At 35.1% G+C, this 14,016-nt stretch overlaps 1 protein-coding gene across 5 annotated transcripts; it reads left to right on the top strand.

Moving 5' to 3' along the window:
• Positions 1-2,837: 2,837 nt before the first annotated feature.
• Positions 2,838-10,983, top strand: LOC131145482 (homeobox-leucine zipper protein ANTHOCYANINLESS 2-like). Of its 5 annotated transcripts, none has more exons than XM_058094572.1 (10): positions 2,838-3,087; positions 3,583-3,686; positions 4,485-4,702; positions 4,807-4,924; positions 5,028-5,708; positions 6,033-6,134; positions 6,231-6,443; positions 9,181-9,355; positions 9,447-9,814; positions 10,045-10,983. In XM_058094572.1, exons 3-10 carry the CDS (start codon positions 4,512-4,514, stop codon positions 10,429-10,431), a joined length of 2,235 nt encoding a protein of 744 aa, XP_057950555.1. In that variant the 5' UTR covers positions 2,838-3,087; positions 3,583-3,686; positions 4,485-4,511; the 3' UTR covers positions 10,432-10,983. The 5 variants fall into 5 exon arrangements, with proteins under 5 accessions (XP_057950555.1, XP_057950560.1, XP_057950556.1 ...); XM_058094573.1 differs by lacking the exon at positions 3,583-3,686 and adding an exon at positions 3,217-3,328 and having other exon boundaries at positions 2,854-3,087; XM_058094577.1 differs by lacking the exon at positions 3,583-3,686.
• Positions 10,984-14,016: the final 3,033 nt, after the last annotated feature.

The raw sequence follows: 14,016 nt of genomic DNA, 5'->3' as shown, positions 1-14,016 counted from the left end.
CATGCTACCAAACACAGTTTAAGGATATATAAACTTGAAAAATATTTTTTTTGGACATCTACACAAGCATAATATCTAGAAAAAAAAAAACCTTTCTAACTTGCCCAAAATTATTTTATTATTTTTTTCGTATATGAATAAAATATTTTAATCCTATGTTCGGAGAGATCTCAGATTTGAATGTGTATTTAATTTTGATAAAATACAGTATAAAATTGTATCGAATTTGTCCAAATTCACCCAAATCTAAATCTACGGTTCGAAATCCATGCTACCAAATGCAGCTTAAGAATATATAAATTTGAAAAATATTTTTTTTAGCGTAATATTAAGAAATAAAAAAATTTCTAACTTATCCAAAATTATTTAATTATTTTTTCCACTGAGAATCAACTTATATATTCTCAGTTTGACAGAAAATATTGTGAAATGGATTCTTGATGGAAAAAAAGACAAAAGAAATATTGAAATTTGAATGGAAGAACACATGAAAGTAGTGATGGCAATTGAATGATTTTAGCAACACAACATTCTTGGAGAGAGGATTTTCATGACCTCTTTTCTAGACATTTATTCTAAAAACATTAATGAGATTTTTTTTGGTAATTAAGTAATAATTACAAACCATGATAATTAATATTTAATGTATAATTAAAAAAATGACAAAACCATAAATAGTAATCTCTTAATATATCGAAACAAATAGCAAGCATGAAATAAATGCAATGCACATATTCGTTGCACATATGAAATAATTTTCGTAGTCTGACCTGGATTTCTGGAATAAAAAATATGACATAATTTCCATTCACAGATCATGTGTGCCCTTTGAAGAAAATATGTATATATTAAATTATGGCAATATTTGAATTTAATAAGATTTTAAATAATGAAAGCGCGAGGCCACATCATCATGAAATAATAATCAATGAGAAAAATATTATATATGCGTAATCGAACAAGAAATATCTTATTTGTCACGAGAAACAGTAAAGATGATGATGTGGTAGATATGCTGTTAGAAAATTCCAAGTAATACAATACATATGACCCAATTTTATTTTTTAATTATTTTTTCAAGAGCTTTAGACATAGAGGTACTCAAAATTCAAATATAATGGATAATTCATCATTTTACGAAAAATAATTTTTTGGATTACATATATTTTTCAAAATTTATATTTAATTTGTAGTATTATGCTTTGGATTATTGAAAACACTATAAATGTCGAAAGGGAAAAAAATTATTTTCATGGATTTAAGAATTTATCACATTTCATTTTCTCTAGATGAATGAATTGAACTTTCTTACTAAGTTGTTTTTTCATATTGCTTCTTGGAAAATTTTTTAATCTACCATTTAATGAGTTTGTAGCTAGTGAGCGACAAAATATGAAAGAATTAGATTGCTATAAATGATCATTGAATTAACACTTTATTTCAAAGGAATAAGAATACGCATATGCAAGCCTCATATAATCTCTTAATTATTATTTAGCGTGTGAAATTTGATGGGAGAAAGGTGGTCCATTGAATGGGTGATTTATTCTTCCCGATCAAATTTTTTTTTTTAAGTACTAAAACGATTAATGACGAACCATGCTACAACTGTTAATAGATTTTTAGTTAATTTTGTATAAGTTCTATACTTTCCCCTAAATATATGATTTGATTTAAATATTAAAAATTATGAAATCAACTTATTTTATGGTGCCTGTGATTTAGCAAGAACTTGATAAGCAACTAATTTATCCCCTAAAAAGATCAAATCATATTTGTTTATGGTGCATAAGATTTAGCAACTTATAACTGCTTTGTCTTTTTAGAGAGAGAGAGAGAGAGCATTAGGGTGAGAGAGGAGCTAAAGTTCATCGAGCCATGACTTGGGACAAAGTAACTAAAATTGGAACCTTTCGAACTAGGGTTGGGCTTCAATGCAATAAAAAACCCTAAGTTCTCGACTTTGCCTTTTGTTTTACTGTACTAAACTACCCTCACCATTTTGAGAGAATTATCAAAACATTCATGAGATCTTACTAGAATATTTTATCTTTCCATGGGTAAGTAGAAATCAATTAGAACACTTACCAAATTTTCATTGCACTATACCCTCACCCAACATAGATTTTTAGTTAATTTTGAATAAGACCTAAGCTACATTGATTCAACTTAAATATTAAAAATGATTAATTTAATTTATTTTATGGTACACAATTTAACAAGAGTTTAATAAGTAATTGATTCGTCTCCTAAAAAATGATTAAGTCATGTTGGGTTATGGTGATTTAATAACTCGGTAAATAACTAAATTAAAAAATGGTAAGTCCACGAAAGGTGATGGAACATTTTAGAGAGAGGAAAAGAGGGGGAAGAAAGTGTGCCATTAGGGGGATAGAGGAGTGAATATGCAAAACTCATCCAAACATAATTCGTGACAGAATTACTAAAATCGAAATGATTGAAAGGGCGCTTCAATACAATCAAAATCCCTAAAATGTGGGCCTTCTCCCTCATTTTACTGTACCAAACTGCCCCTGCCATTTCGAGAGAATTGCCAAAATATCCGAGAGATCCTGCTGGCATGCATTGTCATCCCTCCATTTGTACGCGGAGTCCAATTGTAACAATTGCTGAATTACCGCCTCACCCAAACATCACCCACCAAAAAGTTTGAACTCCCCCACGCGCAACCCCGCGCGTGCACCACATGGACAAAATCTCAGCGTGGTTTTAGGTGTGGCCCCCACCACCGCTCTCTCTCTCTAAGGCACAGACAGACACCGGCTCTCTCTCTCTCGTGTAATATAAACTCTCTCATTCTCTCGCTGTTTAAATGCAGCCTATAGTCTCTGTAGTGCCTCACCTATTCGAGAAGAAAGGTCGAAGCTTGATGAAGGAATGTGCATGGCGGAAGCCATTGAAGCCGGGGAGTAGGAGCGTCGGATAAACCCCAACACAGATAATCTTTTAGTTTAATAGATTCGAGGCTTCGGAACTTCCAAAGGGTTTTGAAAAATAGGCAGAGAGAGGAAAGCCCATTGACCGCCATCGCCACCACATATAATATACAATACAGGTCTTTGCAAGGTCAGCTCCAAACCCACAAACTATATTTTCCTTTTCTTTATTCGAACGATTCCATTTCAGGTTTTGCATATAATCTTCGTCTTTCTGTCTCTTCCTCTCTGGGTCTCTTTTAATTTTACCTGTCTACAGATCCCAACGTTTAGAGAGAGAAAGAAATAGGTTCCTGCGGTCTGGAAAATTTTATATCACCATCTCTCTGCACCAGTGTTGCGTGCTTAATTGCTGCGTTTAAAAATATAAGGTCGTCTTTTTTCTCCGTACTGGTCGTGGGTTTTCAATAACTATGGTGGCAGTGTGTGTGTGTGTGTGTGTGAGAGAGAGAGAGAGAGAGAGAGTCAAACGCGCCTTTTTTCCTTGATATGGAATTGGAAAGGTGTACAGAAGTCCATGTGCCGTGGATATGTAACGTTTCGGCTTGACCTTTTGTTTTTGTTCCTTTGCTTTTCCTTGCCATCTTCTTAGTTCTTTTCGTCTTCTCTTTCGTGTCTTATTCAGTGATGACAGATGAACGGTCAAGCATGCAAAAACAACCGAGATTGAATATTGGGAACTAGGGTTTTAACTATTGCCTTCATCAGCCGTCAGCAGTGGAGATCTAGGTACTTCCCCCTCATTGGGATTGCAGAGTGAATGGTTAATTTTGAGCAGTAATCGTATGGGTTTTCCCTGCTCCTTTTTATTTTATTGTTTTCTGTCTGAAACAGTTTCAGAGAGAGAGAGAGAGAGAGATTGTTGGAAAGATTTGTATTTTTATTTAAAGTGCTAAATCAACCCATTGTGTTTGTAAGGTCAAAGGGAAGATGAGGAAGGAAATCTAAAGGTGTCCATCTGAAAGTGATGGCCTTCGCTGAAGTTTAAAGAGAGGGAGGTAAAAAGACACGGACAGCGCCAGAAGAGAGTGAGAGAGAGAAGTTCTCTTTTGATGAGTTTTGGGGGTTTCATGGACAACAGTAGTATAGACCGTAGTAAAAAGACACAGAAAGCGCTACAGGGCAGAGAGAGAGAGAGAGAGAGAGTTTTTTGAAATCCTCTTTTAATGAGTTTTGGGGGTTTCATGGACAACAGTATATAGACTGTAGTATTAGTTGTGGTGGTGGTGGTGGGGGTTGCAGAATCGTGGCTGATATTCCTCTCAGCAACACGTCGGCTGATGCAATTACTCATCCACGCCTTCTTGCTCTTCCCCTTGTCAAATCTCTCTCTCTCTCTCTCTCTCTCTCTCTCTCTCTCTCTCTCTCTTTCTCTCTCTCTATGTGTATGTGTGTGTGTGTGTGTGTGTCCGTGCACACTCTTTTTTAACTATCTATATTTATGAATCCGTTTGTTGCTAGTTTTGGATTCTGGTCTATGATTGTTTTTCTTTCTGATATTACATGAATGAATGAAACAATGTACAGGAAACTAGCATCGAGAGTCAAGGATAGATGAGTCTAATAGGGGAAAATTTGGATCCTACTATGATGGGGAGGATTAAGGAAGACGAGTATGAGAGCAGGTCTGGAAGTGACAACTTGGACGCCGGTGGATCTGGCGATGATCAGGATGCTGATGATAAACCTCCAAGGAAGAAGAAATACCATCGCCACACTCCCCAGCAAATTCAAGAGCTTGAAGCGTATGGATTTAAGCCTTAGTTCTAATATTATTTAATTGTCTTTTGATGTAACTGCAGGCTTTGATATATTTTTTTCTTTTATTATTATTGTTGGGCTGCCATAGTTTCTTCAAGGAGTGTCCCCATCCCGACGATAAGCAGAGACTGGAACTGAGCAGGAAGCTTTCATTGGAGACCAAGCAAGTAAAGTTTTGGTTTCAGAATCGACGAACACAGATGAAGGTAAATTGGCACATGTGTACTTGTTCTTATTTTCCTTTAAAGTTATCATATGGATTTTGAATTATGAGATGAAAGAATTGAGTGATCCGATCATTTGAATCAGGCCCAAATAGAACGGCATGAGAACATAATGCTTAAACAAGAAAATGAAAAGCTCCGTGTTGAGAATATGGCAATCCAGAGTGCTGCTCAACACCCAGTGTGCAACAATTGTGGTGGTCCGGCAATTATTGGAGTTGATGTGTCTTATGAGGAGCACCAACTGAGGATTGAGAATGCTCAGTTGAAGGAAGAATTGCATCGGATCTATAACTTAGCACAGAAGCTTTTGGGCAAGTCAGTGTCAGCCATGGACAGTTCCATTGCTTCCCAACTGCAAAACTCCAGTTTGGATCTTGCAATGGAAAGAAATGGGCTAAGTTGTTTAAGCCCACTGGGCAGCACATTGCCAATGGGGCTTGATTTGGGCAATGGGGTTTCAAACATGTTGCCTCTGGCGCCTCCAAACCGATCAACAACTGCGACGACTAGTCTTGAGAAATCCATGTTGCTGGAGCTCGCTATAACTGCTGTGAACGAATTATTTGGTTTGGTTGAAACTGATAGTCCCCTTTGGGTTAAGACCTTGGATGGAGGGAAGGAAGTACTGAACCACGAGGAATACCGGAAGAAATTTTTTCCTTGTATTGGCTCGAAACCAAGAAGTTTTGTAACCGAGGCTACGAGGGAGACTGGCATTGTAAACATCAACAGTTTGGCTCTTGTAGAAACATTAATGGATGCTGTAAGCTATGAATTCCTTTTGCATTACACAAGAGTTTGATTTCCTTTTTTTTTTTTTTTTTAATTTTAGATTGTATGCATGCCATAATTATTTGGTTTGTTTTGGTACAATTGTTTCTACTTGGAAAAAATGATTGTTTTCAAAGTTTATTCCTTTTCTCTGTGGCATGTATCAGCAGCTGATTAAATTTGTTGTAGGAGAGAGAGTCATTGTTGCTAATATTTCTTGTAGCTTCTTTATTAATTTGACCATTGAATTTCAAGATAGAGTAATGTTGGGACTATTGTTTTTAATGGTTCTTTTCATTTGCTTTTCTTGAAATAGAATCGATGGATGGAAATGTTTCCACACTTGATAGCTAGATCCTCAATTATTGAAGTGATATCCAGCGGCATGGGTGGAACAAAAAATGGCACTTTGCAACTCGTATGTTTTATCTGCTATTGATTTTCCTTTTTTTTTTTTTTTTTTCAATTAATCTGTAAATGCAGAACTAATATATTTCTTTCTCCCACTCTATAGATGCATGCTGAGTACCAAGTTCTCTCGCCATTAGTCCCTGTCCGTCAGGTGAAGTTCCTCCGATTCTGTGAGCAGCGTGCAGAGGGGGTATGGGCTGTGGTTGATGTGTCCATTGACTCCAGTAGAGAATCTTCAAATGCACAGGCATTTGTGAACTGCAGAAGGCTTCCATCTGGCTGTGTTGTGCAAGATGTGCCCAATGGTTACTCTAAGGTAACTATTTATTACTGCACTTGTCTTATTTGTTCTATATTTCTTTGAGTGATCTTTATTTGTTTTTTTTTATATTTATTGAGTTCACTGTTGTCGGAGTATTTCCTCGCTTGCGTTTTAATGTGGTTGTTGAAATAATCATGGTATTTAAACATTGTTGAGGCGCCAAGCTCTATCATGTGCTTGAATAATTTATTTTGTTTTTATAACTAAACAAAGCTGCAGTCCTTTTGGTTGGCTGCTTTTAACCAAATTAGCTACAGTTTAGCCTTTGGTTTTAAGCTATTGTATGATCTTCTGTTCTCAATGCCAATGTGGTCTAATGTCTCCAATTAATCAGTTTACAGCTAGGTTGAAGGTGATCAGATTTAGGACAGCCACAATTTTATATTGGTAGATACTATGCTTCTATTGCTGTTCCTGGAATGCATTAAAATCATAATCTTTATCTGGAGTCAAAGCTTTTGGGCATTTCTTTTTTGGCATATCAATTATATAATTGGTCTCTCTCTTTCTCTCTTGGAAATTGCACTCGCATTCGCGCGTTCTTATATTTGAGACTTTATGACCTGGATACACTTTTATATTGTACCTTTTCTCAATTCTAGGAAGGGGGACCATAACTTGTATATGCTTAATAGCTTGCCCTAGCTATCAGTAAGTGCAAAAAATTATGAACGTTGGTTGTCTAGTTTTATTTGCACATATATTTTGAAACAGAATGTGTTTTGTCCTTATCTTGTTTGTTTTGCCCGCCTATAGCTGACTTTACTCTTCATCCTTACCATAGTGTTCGCATTTTTTTAATATTAAATACTCAAAACTTTATGGATTAAAGTACCACTCCATAATGAGTGGCATCATCTTGTAGTGTCAAATCCTGATCTTTAGCTTAAGACACAATTTAGTGGCGAGTTGTCTCAAATATTAGCTGAAGTATTACATTACATACAGCCAATATTGATATGGCTTGGTTGATTTTGTTGATATACTGCATGATAGAATGTTGGGCGATGAAAAAATAGAATATCCAAAATGCAAAAGTTGTCAATATGAGAATGCTTAGATGGATGAGTGGTATAATACTAAAAAATAAATTAAGGAATGAACATATTCGCAGTAAGTTAGATGTAACTCTTATAGAAGATAAGATAAGGGAGGGATGATTCGGATGGTATGGACACTTGCAACGTAGGCCACATAGTGCGCTAGTGAGGAAGAGTGAGTTAGTTACTGTGGGGGGCAGTAGAAGGGATAGGGATAGACCTAAAATAACTTGGAAGAAGATAGTGAGTAAAGATTTAATAGCTCTAAATCTGTTAAAAGAAATGATCCATGATCGCATAAATTGGCGGAAAAGGATTCATATAGCTGACCCCTCCTCCCTCACCTAATGAGACTTAAGGTTTGGTTTTGTTGTTGTACTGCATGATAGAACAACTAATCTTAACAATATAAATGTGTGTTATTCGAGTAGGTTCAGAACAAAATGCTTTTACATTTGTCCCTCATATGGCCATAAGTTTATATTGCACTTATGGGAGCTTCAAGATCCTACTTAAATAATATCCTCATTTACATTTAATGTTTAGTTTTTGAAAAAAAAAAAAAGACACTGACCTCTTTTGAGGTTTTGGCAAAAAGACAATGACCTTCTATGAGATTTAAAAAATCCCAGAAACCTTGGAGGTTTTAAAAATTCAAATAGACTTCCCTTAACATTTGATTTTTGGGATAGTTACACCTAGGGGTGAACATTCGGTCGGTTTGGTGAATTTGGTTAATTAATCGAATTAACCAAAAAATTTTGGTTAAAAAATCTCGTTAACTGAATCGACCAAAATTCTATATTTACTGTCAAAATTAACCGAACCAAATTTCAGTTAAATCGGTTAGCTGATTTTAACTGATTTAATACTTTAATATATATAAATAATATATATAATTGTTTATTATTAATTTATAACTGAAATAATCTAACCCAAAAACCGAACCAAAAACCAAAAACCAAAGTTCAACGAAAATAAAAGCCGAACCGAACCGAATAAATATTTAACCAAATCGAATCGATCGAATTTGCTCAGTTAATTCGGTTTTAACCGAATTATGCTCACCCCTAGTTACACTCCTAAAAAGTTTGTCTTTAGGGATGTCTGTCTTTTTGGCAAACCTCAATTGAGGTTTGTGGAATTTTTAAAATCTCAAGGAAAGCTACTGAGATTTTTGAAACCTCTGGAAAGTCTGTGTCTTTTTGTCTGACTTTAGGGGATGTAAATTTTTTCTACCCTTATTTTTTATGGCATCAATGTGGCAAACAAGTTCGTAATTAATTTTTATGTCACAGTGCTTGCATACAGAATTATTAAGGCAGTCTAACACCATGACCAGCACTGGCCCTTAAGATCATGCTTTTACCTTCAATGTTGTATTGTTGTAGACTCATATTTTAACCGTCACATTTTAACTATCTTTTGGCATTGGTATCTCCAATGTGATGATGCCAGGCGATTTGGTGGTCTATGCCTTCTGAAAAAAAACCAACTAATGTTTCTTTGGAATAAAACTGGTGCTTAAGGGGTTGTTGGATAAATCCATACCCTGGTTTTGGTGGGTGTGCAGATTTTTGGTTAAGCTGTCCATTCCCTTCCTATTTACAAAGATAAAGTAAATCATTCTGATGGATGCTAGCGTGTGCGGCAATGTTGATTAGATGCTAATAGTTACAAGTAATTTGCAGGTTACTTGGGTGGAGCATTCGGATTATGATGAGAATGTTGTCCACCATCTCTTCCGGCCACTCATCAGTTCGGGAATGGGCTTTGGTGCTCCAAGGTGGCTTGCCACCCTTCAAAGGCAATGCGAGTGCTTGGCAACCCTCTTATCATCTACCATTCCTGGCGAAGACCGCACTGGTGTCTTTCCATTACTCTCTTGATTTCTTCTCGCTTATCTGATAAAATTGGTTATTTTGGATGCTGATGCATTAATTTTCTTGTTCACCAGCTATTCCTCCAAATGGCCGGGAAAGCATGTTGAAGCTGGCACAGCGCATGATAGATAACTTCTGTGCTGGGATTTGTACTTCTGCCATGCACAAGTGGGAAGAGCTCAGCATTGGAAACTTGGGCCCAGATGTGAAAGTGATGACCCGAAAGAGTGTGGATGACCCTGGTGAGCCACCTGGTGTTGTCTTGAGTGCAACGTCGTCTGTTTGGATCCATGTACCACAGCAGCAGCTGTTTGATTTCTTGAGAGATGAACGACTGAGGAGCAAGTGGGACATCTTATCTAATGGTGGGCCAATGCGTGAGATGGTCAATATTCCCAAGGGACGGGAGCGGAGCAACTGCGTTTCTCTTCTTTGTGCCAGTGTGAGCAATCTAGTCTGAACACTATATAAGGGGGTGTTTGGGATGTCTTAAGTAAAATGATGTCTGCAACTTAGATTTAGTGCCTCATATAAGAACAAAAGTAATTTATTCAAATTAAAAGTCCGGGAAGTCAAATTTGCGAGTCATCGCAGGCAACGCCTACATGTGGTTTGTTGATTCACCATCTGTTTTTTCCTCTGACTATAGTTCTTGTTCATTCTGCTTTGCAGGCCATGACCCCGAATCAAAACAACATGCTGATTTTACAGGAGACATGGAAAGATGCTTCAGGCTCCCTTATAGTTTATGCTCCTGTTGATGTAGCTTCAATGCATGCGGTTATGAGTGGTGGAGACGCCGCCTATGTGGCTCTCCTTCCATCAGGATTTTCAATTGTCCCAGATGGCTGTCCCGGGTATGGTGGACCTAATGGCTGCAATGGGACTTTGGCCAAAGGAGGTAGCAACGGTTGTGGTGATGGTAGTGGATCCCTTTTATCAATTGGGTTCCAGATTTTAGTAAATGACCTACCCACATCCAAGCTCACAGTGGAGTCAGTACAAACTGTGAGCAATCTCATCTCATGCACAATTCAGAAGATCAAAGACGCACTGTGATTAGCATGGCAGCTTGTGATAGGTAAACTTGGTGCTTAGTTCAACCAAACTTTATTTTTTATTTTTTCAAAAAATTAAAGAAAAAGCATTTATATATGAAGTAAAAGTATAGAAGGGAGAGCAGGGGAAACAAAGGAGCTTGATATGGAAATTCCCACAAATGGGGTTGAGTCAAGAACGAACCGCCCTCTATACTGCAGATGTGCCAAAGAAGCACAATGGATTTTGATCTTGTTTGTTTGGGTCTGTTTTGGACATGGGAATGGGCGGTGGTAATGGTTCGGGTATTGACTTGGTTGATCTGCAAGTTCTCAGCTCTCAATAATCTTATTGTGTTTATTTGAATATACATTTTAATCCTTGTAGAGAAAAATAAAATTAGGAAAAAGTAAATGTGAAGGGACTCAGCTTTTCCCCCTGAGTTGATGGGGCTTGCTATCTCTTTTTTTTCCCATTTTATATGAATTTGTGCTGCGTCTGTTTGTAATTTTACATTTCCCCCCTCCCCCCCCAACATTTTAATGTTTCTCAGTTCTCTTGGTGGCGCCTGTACCTCTCTCTCTCTCTCTCTCTCTCTCTCTCAGAGCATAGGAGCATGTGTGCTTAGTTTTACAACATTTGTGCCAATGGTGTAATGATTTCATGTGCATTCAAAATATTCTAAAGTTTCCATCTAATTTCATCTTTAATTTGACCTTTGATACTCCAGCAAGCCTCTTAAGCCAAAGAAGTTGCAGTGTCTTTATCTCTCTTGCCCCAGTGCGTTGTACAAATTGCCAATTCACTGAGATGAGAACGGACTTGGTTTGAAAAGAAAAGTCATTTTAGTGGAAAATGATCCAAGGATTGTAGAAATGCATTCTGGGGTCGTGTTTAGATTTGTGAATGCGTCAGATAAATACATGGACGAGAGATTCATGTGAACCTGGCCCTTATGTTTTGTGTCTATTTGGATGCATATTTTTTTAGGATATTGAATAATGATTTTCCGTTTTTCGGTAAATTACGAGTTAGGAAAGGGTGTCATTTTAAGGAGATCTCATTCAAGGGGATCAAGTGGAACGAAAATATTTGAAAGAATGTTTTTATCCTTGTGAGCCTTATGGAGGTCGGTGTGTCGTGTTGCGCTTATGATATGCGCAAAATGTGAAACGGTTCTTGAACGTAGAATTTAGGATTATTAATTATATGACAATGCTCAGTCAACATTAAATAGGCACGCAAAAAATATGATTCAATATAAATTTTTATGAGTTCAAATATTAATATAATATTTTGTGATTATACCTTGAAAAATTTATCTTTTTTAATATGAAAGTATAATCTCATGTCTGAACAATAAATTATAATTGAAAAAAAAAATTAAAATTAAAATTAAAATTAAGTTGACTCGTGATTCAATTCCTAATGGACTCAAATCTTTGTGCTATGTCATTTGTCACGCCTCCATAATCAAACCAATCAAAATTTGGAAAAGTTTTAAACTTGAGTAGGGGCACAACCACCATACTTTCCTAACTTAAAATTATGTCAATCACCAAAATTTGATACTTACTAGAATTAGGAAACAAACTTGTTATATAGGAATGATATGAAATTAAGAGAAAATGAGAAAATTAAATTAAATTTATTATTTATTTTTTTTTTTTGTATATTTATTTAAAATTTCATTTTATTCCATTTCCACCGCTTTTAATTCCGCCAAGCTAAACATGAGGTACGTTTCTTCTCGCCATACTAGTGTTCCCCCCAACACAGCTCCACTTTGCATTGATTGAATTTGGATCTCATTCCTTTAGGTCTTATTTGGAGCTTGAAAAATAATAATCACATGTTTCGAGAGACCTTAGTTTGAATTTGAATGAGATGCATATAAATCATATTCAAATTTATTAAAACCCAAAGTCTGAAATTTATGTTCTCAAATACTACCAAAAAATTAAAATTTTTTTATGTTTACTTATCAAAAAAATTGACAAAGAAAATAACATGTATAGCAAATTAAAGTATAAAATTTTAATTTAACATCATTAGCATTTGTTTTTTTTCTTATCTTTAGATCATATTACAATAAATGTGCTTTTTTAATAGCATTTAATATCGAGAAAAAATATAATAAATTTCTTTTTCATTACATTTTCTTTCTCCAAACACAATCCTTGATTCAAACAGACTTTTATTGGCTTTAGCTCCTTACTAAATCTATATAGTTTTCTCCTCACTTAAAGCTTTAATCCTTTTTATCACCACTCCTAATTTTCATAACTTCATAGTGAGCTTGAGCTTATTTGGAGCTTTGGTTTTTTATAAATTACCTCACAATCTAATTTATAGGATGCATTGTAGCTTATTCGAAGGTGAACAACATTCATCATTCTTACTCAACTCTAGTTTTTGATATTCATTCTCTTATTCAATGAAATTAGAAGTGCCATCTTCACCATTACAGAGATGGTAACAATAGTAATGATTTTTTTTTTTTTTTTTACCAAAGTTAAGAGTCATGCAAGCTTCCTCACTTGCATGAAATTCTCCTCCTCATGCCTTCATGATCTCTTGAGTGAATGCATATGATAATTTTGTGACACCTTAACTTCGTTTTCTGTCCTCATTTTGTACATAATAATAGGGTTTGATTCTCATCCTCAACTTAAAAGTACACACTAGATAATTGAGTAATCAACATATTGAAGCAATTTACATTATCTCTATTACTTTCTTTGACTTCAATTGATATAAATATTTCTTTGAATATAATTTATTTATGAGGGATTTCAACATATAAATCTTCATCATTCTCTCCTATAATCTGTTGGGGTAATTTCATTCAAAACATCATATCTAAGAATAAGAGTAAGAATTTACTATACGATATTTTACCAATCTAAATTGAAATTCTTTTCAATACTTAACAAGAACTTTTCTCGATAGAAATTATTATTATTATTATTATTATGCAAGGAAAAAAAATATACATATTAATAGGATGGTTCAACAAATGTCTACTCCACCCAAAAAAAAAAAAATGATTATGACATGTAATTTTCACCCACTTGACCCAAGAAATCTCAATACACCTAATATCTCCTTGGTCCAAGAAAAGCAGCCAAAAGAAGTTAGAAACCAAGTTTCTTATTTGTAAAGCACCATAATTTTTTAATCATATTAAACTTATTAAAAATTACCCATAAAGCATGAGAGAAAAATTGCCAAAATTAGGAAACTAAATAATTTTTACTCTTCTAAGACATTCATAAATTTTAACTCTATCCTAAAATTCTCATTGCTCCCCCCCCCCCCCCCTTTAATATTGACATTCATACATTAAGCATGCCATTTTTTAAACCTCAATTAATCACACTTTGTTTATCATTTGTACTAAAAATTTCACATGTGCTCAATTTCCTCAGTCTCCTTCCCCAAAAGTTTAGACCTGTTTAGTTGTAGAAAATAATTTTTCTTTTTATTTTTTAGTTTTTCAAAGAATTATATAAATTTTAGCTTTTATATTTTTGGATTTTCAAGATTTATATTGAAAAGATAAAAAATAAAGAGTTTATTAAATGTGTAAAATAATTTTTTATT

The sequence above is a fragment of the Malania oleifera genome, chromosome 13, assembly GCF_029873635.1.
Source record: "Malania oleifera isolate guangnan ecotype guangnan chromosome 13, ASM2987363v1, whole genome shotgun sequence".
NCBI lineage: Eukaryota > Viridiplantae > Streptophyta > Magnoliopsida > Santalales > Ximeniaceae > Malania > Malania oleifera.
This window is presented reverse-complemented; position numbering and strand designations above follow the sequence as displayed.